This window comes from Triturus cristatus, chromosome 4_2 (genome assembly GCF_964204655.1).
Source record: "Triturus cristatus chromosome 4_2, aTriCri1.1, whole genome shotgun sequence".
In the NCBI taxonomy this organism is placed as follows: domain Eukaryota; kingdom Metazoa; phylum Chordata; class Amphibia; order Caudata; family Salamandridae; genus Triturus; species Triturus cristatus.
Window position 1 is genome coordinate 671,672,041 of NC_140586.1, and position 23,328 is coordinate 671,695,368.

Sequence of the window (23,328 nt, forward strand, 5' to 3'; positions counted from 1 at the left end):
TAAGATAAGTGTTGGATTGCTGAGAGGTAAAAATTACTATTCCCACTCCAATGAGTGCAACAGTAGGGAAAGTGTTGGATAGCGGAGGGGTACAATTTACTATCCCCACTACAGTGAGAGCAACAGTAGGGAAAGTGTTGGATAGCAGAGGGGCAAAAAATTACTATTCCCACTCCAAAGAGTGCAACAGTAGGGAAAATGTTAGAAAGCGAAGGGGTAAAAATTTGTATTACCACTCCACTGAATGCAACAGTAGGATAAGTGTTGGATAGCGGAGAGGTAAAAAAATGTATTCCCACTCCTGTGAGTGCAACAGTAGGGAAAGTGTTGGATAGCGGAGGGGTAAAAATTACTGTTCCCACTCCAGAGAGTGCACCAGTAGGGAAAGTGCAGGATAGAGGAGAGGTAAAAATGACTATTCCCACTCCAGTGAGTGCAACAGTAGGGAACGTGTTTGATAGCGGAGGGGAAACAATTACTATTCCCACTCCAGTGAGTGCAACAGTGGGAAAAGTGTTGAATAGCTGAGGGGTAAAAATTACTATTCCCACTCCACTGAGTGCAACAGTAAGATAAGTGCTGGATAGCTGAGAGGTAAAAATTACTATTCCCACTCCACTGAGTGCAACAGTAGGGAAAGTGTTGGATAGCGGAGGGGTACACTTTACTATTCCCACTCCAGTGAGATCAACAGTAGGGAAAGTGTTGGATAGCAGAGGGGCAAAAAATTACTATTCCCACTCCAAAGAGTGCAACATTAGGGAAAATGTTAGATAGCGGAGGGGTGAAAATTAGTATTCCCCCTCAACTGAATGCAACAGTAGGTTAAGTGTTGGATAGCGGAGAGGTAAAAAAACTTTATTCTCACTTCAGTGAGTGCAACAGTAGGGAAAGTGTTGGATAGCGGAGGGGTAAAAATTACTATTCCCACTCCAGAGAGTGCACCAGTAGGGAAAGTGCAGGATAGCGGAGAGGTAAAAATTACTATTCCCACTCTAGTGATGTAACAGTAGGGAAAGTGTCGGATAGCGGAGGGGTACAATTTACTATTCCCACTCCAGTGAGAGCAACAGTAGGGAAAGTGTTGGATAGGGGCGGGACAAAAAATTACAATTCCCACTCAAAAGAGTGCAATAGTAGGGAAAATGTTAGATAGCGGAGGGGTAAAAATTTGTATTACCACTCCACTGAATGCAACAGTAGGATAAGTGTTGGATAGCGGAGAGGTAAAAAAAATGTATTCCCACTCCAGTGAGTGCAACAGTAGGGAAAGTGTTGGATAGCGGAGGGGTACAATTTACTATTCCCACTCCAGAGAGTGCAACAGTAGGGAAAGTGCAGGAGAGCGGAGAGATAAAAATTACTATTCCCACTCCAGTGAGTGCAACGGTAGGAAAGTATTGGATAGCGGAGGCCTACAAAATTACTATTTGACTCCAGTGAGAGCAACAGTAAGAAAAGTGTTGGATAGAAGAGGCGAAACAATTACTATTCCCACTCCAGTAGGAGCAACAGTAGGGAAAGTGCTGGATAGCTGAGGGGTAAAAATTACTATTCCCACTCCACTGAGTGCAACAGTAGGGAAAGTGCAGAACAGCGGAGAGTTAAAAATTACTATTCCCCCTCAAGTGAGTGCAACAGTAGGAAAACTGTTGGATAGCGGAGGGGTACAATTTACTATTCCCACTCAAGTGAGAGCAACAGTAGGGTAAGTGTTGGATAGGGGAGGGGCATATTTCCCACTCCAAAGGTTGCAACAGTAGGGAAAATGTTAGATAGCGGTGGGGTAAAAATTTGTATTACCACTCCACTGAATGCAATAGTAGAATAAGTGTTGGATAGCGGAGAGGTAAAAAAATCTATTCCCACTCCAGTGAGTGCAACAGTAGGGAAAGTGTTGGATAGCGGAGGGGTACAAATTACTATTCCCACTCCAGAGAGTGTACCAGTAGGGAAAGTGTTGGATAGCGGAGAGGTAAAAATTACTATTCCAGATCCAGTGAGTGCAACAGTAGGGAAAGTGCAGGATAGCGGAGAGATAAAAATTACTATTCCCACTCCAGTGAGTGCAATTGTAGGGAAAGTGCTGGATAGCGGAGGGGTAAAAGTTACTATTCCCACTCCAGGGAATGCAACAGTAGGGAAAGTATTGGATACCGGAGAAAAAGAAATTACTATTCACACTCAAACACTTAAAAAAAGAAATATAAAATGTTAAAAAGTAATACAAAGTAAATAAACAATATTTAAAAAACATATATATATATATTAAACATATAAGAACACATATTATAATATGAATTACATATAACAAAAACCTACAAATATTATATAAAATAAAAAGGTACATAAATTTACATTTTGTTTTATTTTAAACTAGAATATATTTACAAACAAAAGAATTAACTAAAACATAAATGTATTTATTTTATTTCCTACCCTACAACACCACACCAATAACAAAACACTTCAACATTTCTAATTAAATGTATTTACATAATTAACCTAATTAATAATCAATTAAAAATATTTTTAATAAAAAATAAAAATTAATTGACTACACACACTTTAACACTATAATATCCACAACACACACCTAAATTAAACTATAAAATAATAAAACAGAATTAAAACTTATTTTAAAATTAGAAACTATTAATATTAACAACTAATAAATAAATTGTATTTAATACCCACCCTTTACGCCTTTAAAAGAAAAAACAACACACACAAAAATAAACATTTACCCAAAATAAATATCAAATAATTTACATTAAAAACCAACTATATATTAATTAATTACACACAAACTAATTCCCACCCTTTACTCCTATAAACACCACTACACACACCTAAAATTACACAATTACCATAATTAATTAGCAATTAATTAATTAAAATTAATTAACAACCAATTATTAATTCATCAATTAAAAATAATTTACTTCCCACCCTTTACACTTTAAAAAATCACAACACACAAATAAAATGAATTACACAATTACCAACATTAATTACTATTTAATTAATTAAAATTAATTAACAGCCAATTATTAATTCATAAATTACAAATAAATTACGGCTCACCCTTTACACCTATAAACACCACAGCACAGACCTACAATTAATTAAACAATTACCATACATTACCAATTAATAAATAAAAATGAATTAACTACCAATTATGAATTAATTAATAATACATTACTTTACACATTTAACACTATAACATCTCAATTCAACAAATATTAATAAATACAAATTAATAAATACATTTAATATAATTAAATCACTTCCCACCCTATTCTCCCATAAATTCACAACCCGCTACGGAACAAAAAGTGCAAAATTCAATTTTTTTTTTTTTAGAACTATTAATAATTTAACACATATAAAAAAAATACAAACAATTCTTATACAAAAAAATACATCACATACATATAAAATATAGACTAAAATACATAACAATAATAAAAAACTATATTTTTAACAACTATCTTTTTGCAAACAATATTAACACTTTGATATTTTTGAAATCGATATTGCTTACCTTAAGTCGATATTCTCGACCCCAATATTCTTGCTTTCGATATTTCTGACCCACGATATTAATGACTCTTTTTTTTTTTTTTAATTTTTTTTTTTTTTTAATTGAAATTCTTGTGTCAGAGTTATCATTTGACAATAACATAAGTTGGCGAACAGAGAATAAAGATATAAATGGCATAAAGAAAATAATTTGCATAAATTGGCAAGCAGAAAATAAAAATACAGAATAACATGGAGAAAATAATTTACGAAATACGGAAATCGACCATTACACAAAGTAAAGACTCCAAATTCTATTGAACTTCATAATCCCACCTATTCGCTGTGCATATCGCATTTCAGTCTTTCTAACATTCCTAATTTTTTGCAGCCAGGCACTAAAAAGAGGAACTTGAGTTGACTTCCAGTTCTGCAGGACTAATGACCTTGCAACTGCCATTGCAATAAATAATAGTTTAACCCTCTGTTCTGTCAAGCCAAGATCAGAATCGTATCCATACAATATTAATTTAACATTATAAGTAATCAGAATCCCACAATACTTTTGCAAGTATTCAAATATCTCATTCCAAAAAGGCATAATTTTAACACAGTTTGCTATAGTGTGGGACCAGTTTGCAGGAGTATATTGCTGGCATCTAAAACAGGTGGCAGTAGTGTTAGGAAACATTTTAGCGATGGCAGCAGGAGTACGATACAGAAGCCATTTACTGAAGAATAGCATTCTTCTCCAATTAGATCCTCGAAGAACACTAAAATTCTGTTTATTTATAATTTTCCAAGTATTGATAGTAAGTACATGATTCTCCTGTTCTTGCCATTTTTTAATTGCTTTTTGGCTAAGATCGTCCTCAGTATATTGTGCTAAAACACGTTTCCATACCCCTGGCTTCCTCGTCCTAGAAGTCATAAACAAATCGTCCCATAGCTGATTGGAGGAACCAATGCTTATTGGTTCAACTTGTACCAACGTTTTAAAGATTGAAACATACGAACCAAGTAACATAAAATTCCCTGGAATAATAAGCTGCATCTCTCCAGGTAACAGCCATGTCCCCTCCCTCAAGAAATCTAACAAAGAATGAAATCCCAAAAGTGCCCATTGTAGTGCAATGTCGACTTCAATTTTCATTCCCAAAAAACAGGAGAGCATTTCTTAAGGGGGTTCTAATATTAAATTGCGGGAGAGAATATCTTTTGAGAAAGACATCCTGACGCTTAAAGAACCAAAGCATCGTCTTATAACGAGTTAGTTTCAGTAATTTAGGAATCTGTAACGGAGAAGGAATCTGAACCTCATGACAAATTTTGTCAAAAAGAAAATTGATAAACACAGTTGGGGTCTGCATTCCAGATTTGAACCGCTCTAAATATTGGGCAAAATATGCGCTATAGTAATCTTTAACATTGGGTACGGCTAAACCTCCCAATTCCGTATCGGCGTAAAGAATCCGCATTGCTATCCTGGGACTTTTTTTTGCCCATATAAACCCTGTAAATAATGATTGTACTTTTGAGAAGAAACCACTGGGCAAAAAACAGGGAATGGCAGAAAATAAAAAATTAAATAACGGAAGAATAGACATTTTTATAAGTGCCACTCGCCCCAGGATGGAAAATGACAACGAGTCCCATCTATTAAATAAAAATTGAACCTTGCGTAGAAGAGGATCAAAATTCAACATAACTAAATCGGAAACCAAAACAGAGTACATAACTCCTAAATACCTCTTCGGTCTTGAATTAATACAGCCGAGTAAATCAGTGTGTAGCTCAACCTCACCCCCACCACAAACTAATATTTCAGTTTTTTTTTTATTAATTCGGTAACCACCCAGATGTTCGAATTCTTCAAAAAGCTGAAGAGCGGCAGTTTGAGATTGAATATCCGACTTAATCAGTAACAAAATATCATCGGCATATAGTTTGATTTTTGAGGAGAGATATTTACGGATTCCCGAATAGCTGTGGCTAATGGTTCAATAAAAAATGCAAAAAGAATAGGGGACAAGGGGCAACCTTGCCTGGTGCCCCGTTGAACCGATACTTTACCAACCATAACTGAATTAATAATTATATTGGCTTTGGCACCCGTGTACAAATTTTGAATTAAGCTAATAATCTGTGGAGGAATTCCAAAGTGCTTTAAAATAACAAATAAAGTTGTCCATACCACTAAATCAAAAGCTTTTTCCGCGTCTAATAATAAAATTAAAGCGGAAATTTTATTTATCTGAAAATAATCTAAAGCCTCAGTAAGAAAATGTGTATTTGTAGCTAATTGTCGGCCTGCCACAAAGCCATTCTGATCCGGGTGAATAAGATCCTTGGCAATGTGATTAAAACGTATTACGATATTAATGACTCGATATTTGTGCAACTCGATATTTTGTACTCAATATTCTCTGCACCAGCCTTTTATAACTCTTGCAATATGTAACAATTTGCTATTGATTGCTATTGTTCTTATTAATTTAATTTATTTTGCTTCTTTATTAGCATTTCAATGTTTTCATCAGTATATCTAATCTGATTACTGCATCATTTTCATTGACTCAGCATATTCTTTGCCTTTTTTGAAAATTGCTTTGAATGTGAACTTGCTGTTTACATGTAATACCATGTCTTGTTCTTCTATTATGCCCTTTAAAGTCTAATAGTTACATGTTCATTTGTTAAAATCTTTTAGAGAAAGTTCAAGAAGAGATTGACCGTGTGATTGGACATGCAAGACAACCATTGATGGAAAACAGAAAGAGCATGCCATATATGAATGCAGTAATTCATGAGGTGCAGCGGTTCACCAACATATTTTCCTTTGGTGTTCCTAGACAGTCAACCAGTGATGCAACAGTAGGAGGCTTCCATTTGCCAAAGGTGACAATGTTTTATATGAGTGTAATGGTTAAACATGTTTAAGAGACAGGCTGACAGAATAATGTTGGATGTGGCACTGTGTGTGGATTGTGGCATTTTTCTGACCTTTAGCTTGAAATCTTTCAAGCAAACAGGTGCCATCAAAACTTTGCATGGCAATACAATTTGGTGCCGATCACGATCCAGTAAAAAAATTCCCCGTACGACTCGTATCCAGTCTTTTTACCGTACGAATCGTACAAGTGCCGTACAAACTGGCAATTACGATTCGCATGGTAAAATGTCCATACGAATCGCATTGGGAATTATTCCCCACACACGTCCTCGGGTCGGAAAATGTGTCCGACACGTCCACGGACGATTTACCGTACAAATGTGAAAAGTGAAGTCCGACCGCGGAATTACGATCCATCCCGTGCGTCCGATGTTACAACCGTATGGAAAAAACACCGTCCGCACCGAACTCCCATAGCAACCATGGACACATGTGCCCGCATACGTGCCGAACACCCCCCCCAGCCCCCGTATGTACGCGCTGACCCCCCCAGCCCCCGTACGTTCGAGTTGAACCCCCCACCCAGCCCCCGTACGTTCGAGTCGAACCCCCCGTGTATGTACACCCGTGTACGTGTCGAACCCCCGTGTATTTACACCCGTGTACGTGTCGAACCCCCCGTGTATGTACACCCGTGTACGTGTCGTACCCCCACCCATGTATGTACACCCGTGTACATTTGAGTCGTCACCCCCCGTGTATGTACACCCCTGTACGTGTCGAACCCCCCGTGTATGTGTCGTACCCCCACCCGTGTATGTACACCCGTGTACGTTCGAGTTGTACCCCCACCCGTGTATGTGCACCCGTGTACGTGTCGCACCCCCCGTGTATGTACACCCCTGTACGTGTCGAACCCCCCGTGTATGTACACCCGTGTACGTGTCGTACCCCCGTGTATGTACACCCCTGTACGTGTCGAACCCCCCCGTGTATGTACACCCGTGTACGTGTCGTACCCCCACCCGTGTATGTACACCAGTGTACGTGTCGCACCCCCGTGTATGTACACCCCTGTACGTGTCGAACCCCCCCGTGTATGTACTCCCGTGTACGTGTCGTACCCCCACCCGTGTATGTACACCCGTGTACGTGTCGCACCCCCCGTGTATGTACACCCCTGTACGTGTCGAACCCCCCGTGTATGTGCACCCGTGTACGTGTCGTACCCCCACCTGTGTATGTACACCCCTGTACATGTCGAACCCCCGTGTATGTACACCCGTGTACGTGTCATACCCCCACCCGTGTATGTACACCCGTGTACGTTCGAGTCATACCCCCACCCGTGTATGTACACCCGTGTACGTGTCGCACCCCGTGTATGTACACCCCTGTACGTGTCGAACCCCCCGTGTATGTACACCCGTGTACGTGTCGCACCCCCGTGTATGTACACCCCTGTACGTGTCGAACCCCCTTGTATGTACACCCGTGTACGTGTCGCACCCCCCGTGTATGTACACCCCTGTACGTGTCGAACCCCCCGTGTATGTACACCCGTGTACGTGTCGTACCCCCACCCGTGTATGTACACCCGTGTACGTGTTGCACCCCCATGTATGTACACCCCTGTACGTGTCGAACCCCCCGTGTATGTACACCCGTGTACATATCGTACCCCCACCCGTGTATGTACACCCCTGTACGTGTCGTACCACCACCCGTGTATGTACACCCGTGTACGTGTTGTACCCCCCGTGTATGTACACCCGTGTACGTGTCGCACCCCCACCCGTGTATGTACACCCGTGTATGTTCGAGTCGTACCCCCACCCATGTACGTGTCGTACCCCTGTGTATGTACGAACCGTACCCTCACCCGCGGACGTATGGAGCGTACCCCAGGCCCCAACACCAGCACCTTCACACAACATCGCGCATGTACGAGTCGTACCAAGCCAGACACAAGGACAGCACTGTACAACCAAATGGCCGAAGTACACACCGTACACACGTTAAAAACGCACGTACACAACCAGGACAAAGCAAAACAACACAAGAATACACCATTCGAATGGCACAAAGCCACTAAACATGTCCAACAAGCTCAAAAACAACACAATTACTGACCTGCAACTGCCAAAATCCAAAACAGAGGCCCAAAACACAACCACTCCTTATAACACACCCACCCAAAGTTCAAACACAGCCACACCCACCAATGGACCAATAAAAAGGGCCCACACACACAAACCATGAGCCTTTGCAACAGACTCACTGCTGCCAGACCCCACAGACAACCTACAGCACCATACTAGAAGCTTGACCACACCTTACACTTGCACACCTTCACACACACACCTTCACAAACACCCCCACATCACATTCACACACACACCTGCACAACCACACCCACACACCCACAACCATCCACACACCCCCCCCCCATCCACACCCACACCCCTCACCATGCCCACTAACAAGAATCCAAAGCTCACTAGCCGAGAGTTGGAGGTCCTTGTCGATGAAATCCTCAAAGTTGAGCCACACCTCTTTGGAACATTGGTCAGACAGACCAGCATTTCTGAAAAAACATCCATGTGGCAGACCATCGTCGATGCTGTGAATGCTGTTGCGGACACCAGAAGGACCAGGCATGAATGCCAAGCCAGGTGGTACGATCTGCGGAGGAGGGTCAGAGCCAAAATGACGGACGAACACAACCAGGCCAACGTCACTGGAGGAGGGCTGGCCCGCAGACCCGTTACTACCATCCCTGGGAGGAGAGGGTGATGGCCATACTGCCGGTGGTGGCAGTGGACGGATTAGAAGGACTCCGAGACCCGGGTGAGTACACAAACAACTCACCTCACATGGGGGGAACGTCATCCACAACCAAACTCACAAAAAGGCACGCAACCACCCCAAGCTATCACATGACTCAACCACACTCCATGAACATGCACATGCCACTAGCGCCACCATGCCCCATGCACCCAGCTGGACAATGTCAAGTCACAGGCCACAGAAAACACCAACACAAGACACGGTAACCCGGATGGTGGGAGTGTGGGCCCCAAAAATCACATAGTGCAACTCAGAAGCAGACAACAATGCCCTCTGCCCATATGGCCTAGGTCACAGCCAGACAAACAGTGTGTCCCCACACAGGAAAGACTTGCCAGCAAATGGCGGACGCCTTGCATTAAGACATGGGGGTGAAGGCACTTTTTGCACATGACAGCAGCTAATGAACAGCCAACACTGTGAAAGAGTGGCAGCACACACCACCACAGCAGCAGCGCAGACACAGACACTACACCCAATGGGTGCCTGGAAATCAGAAACAAACTCACATCAACAAGCCAAGGGCCATTCAAAGATCTGCTAACAGTCTGTGCCCAGGAAGCTGGGCTGAGGTGACAGAGAGTGACACACAGAGGGAGGGAGAGGGGGACAGAGAGGGAGGGAGACAGAGGTGGACACAAGGAGACAGACAGAGGGAGGGAGGAGGGTGACAGAGGGAGGGAGAAAGGGAGACAGAGGGAGACGGACTGAGGGAGGAGGTTGACAGAGGGAGACGGACAGAGGGAGGAGGCTGACAGAGGGCGGGAGAAAGGGAGACAGAGGGAGACGGACAGAGGGAGGAGGTTGACAGAGGGAGGGAGAAAGGGAGACAGAGGGAGACGGACAGAGGGAGGAGGCTGACACACGGAGGGAGGGAGGGAGACACAGGGAGACGCACAGAAGGAGGAGGCTGACACACAGAGGGAGGGAGAGGGGGACAGAGAGGGAGGGAGACACAGGGAGACGGACAGAGGGAGGAGGCTGACACACAGAGGGAGGGAGAGGGGGACAGAGAGGGAGCGAGAAAGGGACACACAGGGAGAGCAAATCAGCCTTGTGGGGTGTGGGAATGTCTACTCGTCAGCAGGTGGACTGCGTGCATGTAGACAAGGGTGGCCAGTGCCAGAACCCCCCCTCTTCTCCATGGCTAAACACAGGGCCATGTCACAACCTGTGCACGAGCACAACAACAGCTACCTGCATTATCTAAGTGTGTGGAACCACTCCATGTGCCCACATACAGTGCAACACGGAAGGCGCCAATGCATGGCTCTCCACACCTGCCCACTCCACTGCTGACTGCAGTCACAATTGACGCAGCAAGTAAGACTGTGCCACACATAGGTAAAGTCGCTAAAGCTGTGGCCAAGGGACATACCCATGTACAAGTGAACTGTGAGTGGAATGCAAGACATATCCAAATTCCCAGAGGAAATGTGCCAACTTAGAAACCAATGAAACATGGATGTTGCATGGAACAAAATTAACATTGTCTCTCTCACACACAGGTCAACGTCGTGGATCACCCCCCAACACTGGGGGGGAAGACTCACAGGACCCGGCTCGGCGGGATGACGGAGCCACCGGCAGCGACGACTCTCACCACTCTGTGGACGAACCCAACCGCGACCAACCTGGCCCCTCTGGTGTCCAACCACCTGCAGCACCAGCGTCAGGTACAACTGGGCCAACCACCACCCCCACTCCTGCCACATCCCAGGAGACACCCAGGATCCCTGCCCCAACACCACAATGCAGCCAGGCTGGCCAGGAGGAACACGGTGTCCCGGGCACCCAGGAGGAGGCAGGCGACAACGCCAATGCCACCCCTCAGGGGCCCCGGAGACCCGATGTGCCCACAAGGGCAGGCCAGGTGCAAGTGGGCAGGGGTGGTGGGAGTGGAGGATGGCGGAGGCGCAAGCCTGACCTGTTGGCTGGGGAACCGGTATATTCCCATGTCCGTAACATCCTGGACACATACCGGCAGGACACCACGGGCATGGGCCAGGTTGTGTCCACCCTCAATGAGATGAAGGGGACCCTCGATGAGATCAAGACCCAGCAGGCCCAGCAACATGTGGAGCAACATGCCTGTCTACTGCGACACCAACGGCGGATGGAGGACAGACAGGCTGAGCTTGTGACGGTGTTCACGGGAATTCACAGTACACTCCGTCGGATGGCCGACAACATGGGCAACCCTCCCTGTGCCAGCAGGCGTAGAACATCACCACCCACAGGGAGGGATGAGGAGGAGGAGGAGACATCCGACGGAGCATCCCAAACATCATCACGGCCTGCTTCTGAGGGTCCCCGCAGGAGGGCGGGTCGTCCACGGAAAAGACCGTGAGGGTCGGCGCAACAGCACCATCTCCCAGGACACCTGGCCTGGCACCTGGCCCACTGGAGCAACAGCAGCACAGCATCAAAAGATATTCTCTGCCACATAGACTTGCAGGTCACTGTCTGACCAATGTTGACAAAGACTGTGGCATGGACTCTGAGGATTTCAAATGGCAAGGACACCAACTCCCCTAGTGAACTTTGGATTCCACATACCCGGAAAGCCCCTCATGTCAACACCCCCCCACTACCCCAACCAAAATAAAAAGTCACACCATAAAGAGAAGATGCCTACTGATTGCATTATTACCTTACATGTGTCTTGTAAAGTCTAACTATGCCTGAGTTCTCATTTGACTTCAACCATCCACACCCTGGGGCCTGAGTCTGGCACAGGACACACATGGGTCACATTGTAGTAGGCAAGACAGACATGGAGCACCATACACACCCGTGATGGGCCCAACCAGCTGAGGGGGTGGCCGCACAACCGTGCCGACAGACATATTGAGTACAGCTACAGCCATGCGCAGAGGTCAGGGATCATGTGGAGTGTCCTGGGGGGCACCCAGGTATGTGTGGACAGGTGGCAGAACCATGTCCTGCAAGCTTGAGTCAGGTGGATGCAGTGAATGGTGGCCTGGCCAACGTGGGATGCATGGGGATGGCACATGTCACAATACCCACACAGTCATTGACTACATGCACAATACACAGTCTAATCCCACACAAACAGCTTGCATCTTGCTACTCGACACATAGACACATAGCCACTATCACGGAAAACCATGCCAGACATGCTGGATGCACCGTGGCAACACACCAGCATTGACTGAGAAGAGGCACCTTGGAGGCATAGGGACACCTTTATTTGTCATGTATTCGGGATTGCAGAGGCAACTCGGAGTACACATGAATGGGTAATGTGGAGTAACATGTGGGTCCAACACTGGAACCCCCCTTCTGCAGCCCAAATGCGCGATAGCCATGGAACTGGCACACAAGTGTCGGCTAACAGCTAAACACCCCCTGCTGCTCACGGAGAGACTGCCATACACCATTGATCCGCTGATGTGGAAGTCCCACAGCATGTCAAGCCAAGGCAAACCGTATGTGTCCGAGGGCAGTGTAACACACATTGATGCCATCATCACATTCCACAATCCCATCACTGATGACTGTCAACAAGTCTGACCATCTATTCAGGTGTACCCAGCTGCATATAATGTGTACCATGGTGATGCGACATGTCTGCAGAGGAACCAAACATCGACAGGGGCAGTGTGCATACATCGTGAAAAACTGCCACACCCAATACACCCCTGATGCATCCCTTACCCTAAGGAGACTTCCAAACTTGTCCGTGCGTGTAACGCTGAGTCAGCACACGATGACGTGTCCATGAGGAATAGCAGTGCCGCAACAATGCAACCAGCAGACGGCATGCGCAAGTACCTGGGGATATGAGAGACACAAGAAGTCAGCCACAAAAAGCACAGCCACTTGCATGTGCATGTACTCGACACATGTAAGGATGACAACATGCCAGGTCACAATTATGACTGGGGAAATACACATCACTGCCACCATCACTCCAGTGACACATCCACACACACCTCTGACTCACGTGCCATACATGCAGATGGACACACACATCGCAACACATGCCACACGGGGACCAATGCGTGCACACACAGACACTGGTACTCACCACTAAGCAAAGAAGTCGCGTATGAGCCGACTCCGGATGTCCTCTTGCGGAACCACGTCCTCCACATCACTAGCCCCATTGCCAAGCCCTTCGTCCTCCACGGGTGGATGGTCCTGATCATCTTGATCCAGGATGAGTGGCACAGCTTTCTCAACTGCCATGTTGTGCAGCATGCAGCAGACCATGAAGATTTTGCAGACCTTCGCCGGGGCATATGGGAGGGCGCCGCCGGTCTTGTGGAGGCATCGGAATCGGCTCTTCAGGAGGCCAAACGTCCTCTCTATCACTCGCCTTGTCCGGCCATGGGCGGTGTTGTAGCGGAGCTGGGCCGGCGTGATGGGGTTGCGGAGAGGTGTGATCAGCCATGGCATGTTGGGATAGCCAGCGTCCCCTACATGGAAACCACAGGACAGGAGAAGCGGTCGTGCTGGAAGTCTACGCAAGATACAGGACAGACAGACTGTACCCACCAACAACACATGCTCGTTCGTTGCGCAGCTGCGTCATCATTTCAGGCATCCTGCTATGCCTCATGATGTAGGCATCGTGTGCTGATCCTGGAAAACGAGCACAGACATGTGAAATCACCATGTTGGACAGACACACCACAAGGGCATTGATGGAGTGGTAGTGCTTGCAATTCCTGTACGCTACCTCCTGTGCCTGTGGTGGTACCAAAGCGACATGTGTCCCATCTATGGACCCAATGACATGGGACATCCCTCCCAGGGCATAGAATCCACGCTTGACCCCAGTCAACATTGCAGGGGTTGGGAAATGGATGAAGTCACTCAGGTGAATCAACATGGCCTCTAAGAAATCATGCAGCACACGGCAGAACATGCTCTGGGACATGCCACCAACATGAGCTATGGTATTTTGAAAGGTACCCGTGGCAAGAAAATGTAGGGCTGCCATTACCTTCAGCTTGGGTGTCAGTGCCGTAGGATACCTGTGCAGCGGTTGCAGGTGTGGTGCCAGTCTCGCCGTCAACTCCAGAATCAACCGTTGGGGGAAGCGGTAGCACCGGATACAGTCATTCTCCTGCATGTCAGCCAAGTCCGGAATTGGTCGGTGAAGAGGCGGCGCTCTGCAGTAATTTGGAAGTGACAAGGAAGAGTGAGTCCACCACAACAACAATTTATTTGTACTGAGCACATGTTAATCTGTCAATACACATATGCTACATACGGAGTCAGGTATGTGCCACATGCCCTGGACACGTATGGCTGCCAGGGGACACCCCTACCAAGACCCAGCTACACACGGAGATTGTGAACCTCCACATGCCATGGCATGGAATTAGCTGTGTCCCAGTGTAAGTGAACAGCCAGACGCAAGACAGGAGTGACATACATCCACACATCAGCAGAAGTAGGATGTCAATTGCAGAGACTGGTAGCGGAACACTAGAGCCACAGGTCACATGACATTACACTAGGACAGCCCACACACCTTGCCATGAAGGTGTGCATGTGATGACTCACCACACATTCACAATGAGGATGCAGACATGTCCTTGTTACGCTACTCCGTGTCCCATGCATACATATGCACCTCACATCCAATACCACATGTGCCATGGTGTGCGGAACAGTGTGCCATGTCAATCTACACACAGACACATGTTGGTTGCTGCAACAGCTGCTGCTTTTGAGGGAGCTCCAACATCAACCTAATGGGAACCCCCCACACATACATGACATAGTCACATCGTGCACCGTGGGTAGTGACATGTCAGGTGTGGTAACCCCTGTACCGGGCCTCAGGGGACACTTGCGTGTGTTGTTGTCCGTGCCATGCCAGTGACGCTCATCCCAAGTGTGCAGTACGACATGCACACATGTCAAAGGAGTCAAGGGCATGCATGGCACACATTGCACCGTCACACATTACATGTGTACACATCTCATCATACATCTGGTGCCTTCTCCACTCAGGAGTAATGTGCCACATCACAGCCTTTCACACCTGTGCCCCACACATGTAGTACTGCCCAGACAATGCCTTGATGTCCATCCATGGACAAGTATGTCAGCCCTATTCCTTCCTGTGTGCTGCCTGTCACCACTGTGATGTGTGAAAAGCACCGTACTTTCGCAAAAAGGGCCTGTGTACGTTCCCGTATCACTATGGGAGTGCTGCCGTATGTGTACCCCTAGGGATAGTGAGCGTACGCACGCGTGTACGCTCCGTACCACCATTGGTACGCATACGCGAGAACACCCATAGTGAGACGGGCCGTACACGCGTGTGTACGCTCCGTACCACTATGGGTGTTCTCGCGTATGCGTATTCATAGTGATAGTGAGCGTACAGGCGTGGGTACGGTCCGTACCACCATGAGTACGCATACGCGAGAACACCCATAGTGAGACAGGCCGTACACACGTGTGTACGCTCCGTACCACTATGGGTGTTCTCGCGTATGCGTACTCATAGTGATAGTGAGCGTACAGGCGTGGGTACGGTCCGTACCACCATGAGTACGCATACGTGACAACACCCATAGTGAGACGGGCCGTACACGCGTGTGTACGCTCCGTACCACTATGGGTGTTCTCGCGTATGCGTACTCATAGTGATAGTGAGCGTACAGGCGTGGGTACGGTCCGTACCACCATGAGTACGCATACTCGAGAACACTCATAGTGAGACGGGCCGTACACGCGTGTGTACGCTCCGTACCACTATGGGTGTTCTCGCGTATGCGTATTCATAGTGATAGTGAGCGTACAGGCGTGGGTACGGTCCGTACCACCATGAGTACGCATACGCGAGAACACCCATAGTGAGATGGGCCGTACACGCTTGTGTACGCTCCGTACCACTATGGGTGTTCTCGCGTATGCGTACTCATAGTGATAGTGAGCGCACAGGCGTGGGTACGGTCCGTACCACCATGAGTACGCATACGCAACAACACCCATAGTGAGACGGGCCGTACACGCGTGTGTACGCTCCGTACCACTATGGGTGTTCTCGCGTATGCGTACTCATAGTGATAGTGAGCGTACAGGCGTAGGTACGGTCCGTACCACCATGAGTACGCATACGCGAGAACACCCATAGTGAGACGGGCCGTACACGCGTGTGTACGCTCCGTACCACTATGGGTGTTCTCGCGTATGCGTACTCATAGTGATAGTGAGCGTACAGGCGTGGGTACGGTCCGTACCACCATGAGTACGCATACGCGAGAACACCCATAATGAGACGGAGTGTACACACGCCTGTACGGGCCGTTGCTATGCATTTGGGGTGCCCTAGGGCCCCGGAACGCACCGTACCTGTGTGTGAAGCTCCAAATTACATAGGGGACACATGAGGGACAAGTATAAAGGCCTACATGCATGTTGGTTGTCATGGAGACCAAGTTTAAAGTTTGAATATTTTCCGGAAGGTGCACAGCAGAAGTCAGTTGGAATGAATCTACTTTGTTGCAATGTGTTTGTGGAGTTGACATCATGCTCAAGGAAAAAACACAATAAGAACCCACTGACTGCTAGGTTTGAAGGGATTGGAGGAAACATAGGATGCAAATTGTTGGACCCGGCCTCGCAGAACGGCCCTCCGTGCACCCGCACCACCGAAACCTGGTACCTGCAGCCCCAACCACCCGGCCCAGCCGGTCCTTCCTACCAGAACACCCGCACCCGGCCCGGACATCCTCGTCCATGGCCTCTCTCCTTTCGGCCACCCCGGACCCGCATGCCCACTTCATGCGTCAAGATTGCCGCCCGGCCCCAGCGCGACCCTGGCCTAGAGGCGCCACTCCGGCTGGAGGACATCACACTTCCAGGGGGATGAGAGAGGGAGGAGCAGTTTCTATCGCACCTCTGGACTCCCCTGGGACGATGGGTTTCGATCGGCCCTCCGGCCTCCCTGAGAGCTGGCTCCACGCCTGCTGGGTGTCTGGGACTCCTCCCGCCCCGGCCCTGAACGAGATCAAAAGACAATAGCAGGAAACCCCGACAAGCGACCCCCAGGTGACAAGACCCCTGCCTCCACCGACCCCGGACATCAAAGAGGGGTCGACCTATAACAAGGGGTGCTCTAGGTCGGTCCGGCAGATTCGACGCTGGAACAACGTAAGCCTGCTGAGTGACTCGCGGCTCCTGGAAGATCGTAACACCTCTGAACTTGTGCCTAAGCCTGCTGAGTGACTCGCGGCTCCTGGAAGATCGTAACACCTCTGAACTTGTGCCTAAGCCTGCTGAGTGACTCGCGGCTCCTGGAAGATCGTAACACCTCTGAACTGGTGCCCAAGCCTGCTGAGTGACTCGCGGCTCCTGGAAGATCGTAACACCTCCGACTTTGCGCCTAAGCCTGCTGAGTGACTCGCGGCTCCTGGAAGATCGTAACATCTCCGAACTTGTGCCTAAGCCTGCTGAGAGACTCGCGGCTCCTTGAAGATCGTACACCTCTGAACCTGTACCTGAGCCCGCTGAGTGACTCGCGGCTCCCCCAGACTCTCACGGTCCCGCCGGACCCCGACTACGACCCCGTATCCCCCGGCTCGAGGATTGTGAGCTGTGCGCCGGATACGTCCCTGCTTGAACTTTTTGCCAAAGACTGTCCCGCTACCCCACTACCCTTCCGAGACTCTTGAGCCTGTGCACACCTTGTACATATTTGCCGTGATAACCTACTTGATAAAGATTGTTTCTGAGAATAACCGGTGTGGTTACTCTGTGTCGTGTGGTGCCAGAAGTACGATCCTAGCTGCGAGATTCCTCCCCCTGGGGAGTCTCCCGCCAGTGCCCGGCTACGATACTTCGAGGGTGGGTCTCAGGGTAGTCAGGACCCCCTTCCGGGCTCCTCTGAGGTCACCGTCTAACATTGGTGGCAAGCGACGGGATTCGGGCCCATCACCTAGAGATCGTACCGTGAACAACGGACGCACTACCGACAAGGATGGCAGAAGGAAGCGCCATGAGCCCCGCAGAAACCAACGCCAACAGGGTGTTCCAGGTGGAGCATCTAGAAGAATATACACACAAGGAGCTGAAGCAATTTTGCAAAGAACTTAAAATCGCTACCACTGGTCTCAACACGAAGGAAGATTTGCAGAAAGCACTGAAAACTTGGGTGGAGACCGGGGCCTCCCGCCCGGAAGGCACGGGGGAGCGCCCCGACGAAACCGAACCTCCCCAAAGTGAAAGCAGCAGCAATCAGGTGCGAGGAGGCGTACCAGACGGGGGCTTCTCCCCAGAAGAACTCGCGGACAGAGAGAGAAGCCGCAATCATGAACTAGAGCTGGCCAAACTCAAAATTGAGGGCGAATTGAAGTTAGCGGAAAAAAAGCTAGCGGTAGAACAAATGCGTGTACAAGGCGAACTGGAGGAGAAAAAGCTCCAACGGGAGCACGAAGGAAGGAAGCTCCAGCTGGAGCACGAACGCAGCTTAAAGGAACTCGAGCTCAAGGCCCGAAACGAGGAAGGGAGGCCCCCAAGTAACCGAGAGACGGCCTCCCCAGCGGAACAGAAGGTCCACATCCCGAAGGATGTGGTCAAGGAATATTATAAAAACGATGACATTCAGCAATGGTTTCGGGCCTACGAGGTCGCCATGACCTCCCATCGGATCCCGCAGAAGGACTGGGGGGCGGGGCTGTGGGGGCGGTTTCTGAGCGAAGGAAGGGACACCCTGCTCGACCTACCCCTCTCCCTGCAGACCTCCTACAGCCACATGAAAGAGGCTCTACTCACAAGATACGGCCTCACCCCAGAAATGTACCGTCAACGGTTCCGGGACTGCAGGAAGATCCCGGGCACCACCTGGGTGGAATATGTAAACTTTTTCAGTCGGGCCTTCGATGGGTGGACCAAGGGCAGCAAAGTCACCACCCTGGCCGAACTCACTGATCTCATGTTGTGGGAACATCTAGCTGCGAACTGCTTCGTAGAACTACGTCAGCATCTGCTGGACAGTAAGCTCACAGATCCCCGGAAGCTGGCTGTGGAGGCCGACCGCTGGACCAACACCCGGGTCTCCCGGGGCATGGTAGGAGAGTACCCCCGAACCAGTCAGGGACCACCCCGCCAGAGAGGAGGAGGGAACCAGGGAGGGCCGAGAGAGTCCCAGCCTAGCCCCCCGAAGACACCACCTCCACCTTTCCCGGCGCCCCCTCCACCAGTAACCGGGCCCCCTGGGAAACGGGGACACCGGGTGACCGTCACATGTTTTCGCTGCCAGAAACCCGGGCACTACGCCAATGACCCAGAGTGCCCCATGGCCACCCAAGTCCCCCCGACGAGACAGATAGCCAACGTAGCCCTGGGGGAGGGGGTGGAGGAAGCCGAAGAGTGGGAACCCGCAGCAATGGCCCTAGTATCCCTGGGAGATAGGGAGATGATCCCTGGTAGCCTCCTCCCCTCCAACACCCAGAAGTATGGGCAGCTTGTCAAAATCAATGGCCACCAGGTAGAGGCCCTGCGAGACACCGGGGCCAGTATCACCGGTGTCCTCAGGCACCTAGTCCCCGAAGAGCAGATCCTCCCCAACGTCTTTTGCCCTGTAATATCCGCAGACAATAGAGAGAGCATGTGCCAGGTAGCCCTGGTGCCATTTGAGTGGGGAGGGGTGATAGGCAAACTCAAGGTGGCCGTAAGAACCTCCCAGCCGGTCGACTGCCTTTTAGGGAACGACCTAGAGAGTTCCCCATGGAAGCACGTAGAGCGTAAGGCCCACCTGGGAATGATGGGACTCCCCGAGTGGGTGTGCGCCACCACCCGATCTATGTCCGCCCGACTCACTCCCCAGAGGGAAGTCGAGAGCACCCCGATCGAAGAGATCAGAACAGTCCCCGCCGAGGGTCCTTCCGTCCCCCCATCAGAAGGGTCCGTCGCTAGCGATGAACCCACACCATCCGACCCTGACCCGGTCCCTGAGTTAGGCGATCTACCCGAGTTGGCCCAATGGCGCCACGAGGGCGGACCCACTCGGGAGGAGTTTTGCAGGGAGCAAGCCACTTGTCCTTCCCTGGTCGGGCTGCGGCGCCAAGCCGAGGGCCAAGCCGCAGGTGACCAGACCGGGACGCACCGAATCTATTGGGAGAATAGCATCCTGTACAGTGAGCAGAAGTCGGTGGAGCTGGGATCCGGACGGGTACTGGTGGTACCCCTCCGCTTCCGAGATTTCCTCCTGGGTTTAGCCCACGACGTCCCCCTCGCCGGTCACCTGGGACAGGACAAGACTTACAACCGTCTTGTGACCCATTTTTACTGGCCTAAGATGAGAGCAGCGGTAGAGGCCCATTGCAAGTCCTGCCCCACGTGCCAGGCTAGTGGAAAGAGTGGAGGGAAACTCAAGGCTCCCCTCCAACCCTTCCCGGTCGTCAGTACCCCCTTCGAACGAGTCGGGATCGACATCGTGGGACCACTGGACCCCCCCACCTCCCAAGGCCACCGTTTTATCTTGGTCCTAGTGGACCACGCCACCCGCTACCCGGAGGCTATCCCCCTGCGCACCATTACGGCCCCTGTGGTGGGCCGGGCCCTGATGGGGATCTTTTCCAGGGTGGGGTTTCCCCGCGAGGTCGTGAGCGATCGCGGCACTAATTTTATCTCAAGGTATATGACGTCCCTGTGGCAACAATGTGGGGTGTCCTATAAGTTCACCACCCCGTACCACCCCCAAGGAAACGGCCTAGTAGAAAGGTTTAATAGGACTTTGAAAGGGATGATCGCTGGCCTAGAAGAACCCCTCCGGCGGAAGTGGGACGTCCTGCTCCCTTGCCTATTGTTCGCGTATAGAGAGGTCCCCCAGAAGTCCCTAGGATTCAGCCCGTTTGAGTTACTCTATGGGCACCCCGTCCGAGGTCCCCTCAGTTTGGTAAAGGAAGAGTGGGAGGCGGCACCCCAGACCACCCCCCGAGATGTGTTCCAATACGTCCTGGCCCTCCGGAACCAGACCAGGAAGTTCCGAGAACTGGCCGAGGCCAACCTGGAGGCGAGTCAAGAAGAGATGAAACGCTGGTACGACCAGAATGCCACTCTGGTTGAGTTCCAGCCGGGCCAGCAGGTGTGGGTCATGGCCCCCGTGAAGCCTGGCGCCCTCCAGGACCGATGGACTGGGCCTTACAAGGTGGTTGAGCGAAAGAGTCCAGTTACGTACTTGGTGGACGTCCAGTCGCCCCGGGACCCCCTCCGGGTCCTGCATGTGAACCGACTCAAGCCTCACTTCGTGCGGACAGAACTGAGCCTCCTGCTGGCCACCGATGACGGGGCCGAAGATGAGTCGGATCCCCTCCCGGACCTCCTGTGTGCCAAGGAGCAGGATGGCTCCGTGGAGGGAGTGAACCTTTCCCCAGCCCTCACTGCCCAGCAACAAGCGGACTGCCGCCAGCTCCTAAGACAATTTGCCGACCTCTTCTCTCTGACCCCCCGGGTCACCAACTGGTGTGTTCATGACGTGGACACCGGGGACAGCCCGCCGGTGAGACACCGAGCCTACCGGGTTCCTGACCGGGTCCGGTCCTGCATTCAAGATGAAGTCTCGAAGATGCTGACCCTGGGGGTGATTGAGCCCTCTGACAGCCCCTGGGCCAGCCCCGTGGTCCTGGTCCCGAAGGCAGCGGCCCCCGGTGTCGCCCCCGAGCTCCGATTCTGCGTGGATTACCGGGGGCTCAATGACGTTACCCGAGCCGATGCCCACCCCATTCCACGAGCCGACGAACTCATTGACCGACTAGGGGCAGCCCGGTTCCTCAGCACATTCGACCTCACCTGCGGATACTGGCAGATTGCGCTCACCGAAGGGGCCAAGGAGCGGTCCGCTTTCTCCACCCCCGACGGGCACTACCGCTTCCGCGTGATGCCCTTCGGGATGAAAAATGCCCCGGCCACTTTCCAGCGACTGGTGAATAAGGTCCTGGCCGGGTTGGAACAGTTCAGCGCGGCATATCTAGACGATATCGCCGTCTTCAGTTCAGAGTGGAGTGAGCACCTCCAGCACCTCCGGAGGGTGCTAGCCGCCCTGCACCAGGCCGGCCTCACAGTAAAAGCTAGCAAGTGCCAGATCGGGCAAGGCTCCGTAGTCTACCTGGGGCACCGGGTCGGGAGCGGCCAGGTAGCCCCTCTACAGCCAAAGATCGACGCCATCCTGGCCTGGGAACCACCCATCACCCAGACGGAGGTCCGAGCCTTCCTGGGACTCACAGGATACTACCGACGCTTCATTCGGGGATATGGCAGCCTGGTCGGCCCTCTCACCGAACTCACATCTAAAAAACAGCCAAAGAAGGTACAGTGGACGGCTGCCTGCCAGGAGGCTTTCGATGCTCTAAAAAAGGCCATGTGCACTGCTCCCGTCCTCCAGGCTCCCGACTATGCCAAGGAGTTCCTAGTCCAGACCGATGCCTCCGAACATGGCATTGGGGCCGTCCTGTCCCAAGTGAATGACCAAGGCCTAGACCAGCCCGTCGCCTTCCTCAGTCGGCGGCTGCTGCCCCGAGAGCAGAGGTGGAGCACCATAGAGCGCGAAGCCTTTGCCGTGGTCTGGGCACTCAAAAAGCTACGACCCTACCTGTTCGGCACGCATTTCAGAGTCCAAACTGACCATCGGCCCTTGCGGTGGCTCATGCAGATGCGAGGGGAAAACCCCAAGCTACTGCGGTGGTCAATCTCCCTCCAGGGGATGGATTTCACCGTAGAGCACCGCCCTGGTACGGACCACGCCAACGCTGACGGCCTCTCCCGGTTCTTCCGCCTCAGCGAAGAGAACCCCCCAAGATGATGGGCAGTTCTCTCCGGCTTTCAGCTGGGGGGGACGCGTGTTGGACCCGGCCTCGCAGAACGGCCCTCCGTGCACCCGCACCACCGAAACCTGGTACCTGCAGCCCCAACCACCCGGCCCAGCCGGTCCTTCCTACCAGAACACCCGCACCCGGCCCGGACATCCTCGTCCATGGCCTCTCTCCTTTCGGCCACCCCGGACCCGCATGCCCACTTCATGCGTCAAGATGGCCGCCCGGCCCCAGCGCGACCCTGGCCTAGAGGCG

At 50.7% G+C, this 23,328-nt stretch overlaps 1 protein-coding gene across 4 annotated transcripts in view; it reads left to right on the top strand.

Moving 5' to 3' along the window:
• LOC146834881 (cytochrome P450 2J2-like) overlaps positions 1–23,328 on the top strand; it is a 377,005-nt gene that overhangs the window by 291,589 nt on the left and 62,088 nt on the right. For all 4 annotated transcript variants that reach the window (XM_085602481.1, XM_085602480.1, XM_085602478.1 and 1 more), the window contains one exon: positions 6,239–6,426. In XM_085602481.1, coding sequence (XP_085458607.1) covers positions 6,239–6,426 — 188 coding nt within the window. The remainder of the gene's footprint in view (positions 1–6,238; positions 6,427–23,328) is intronic.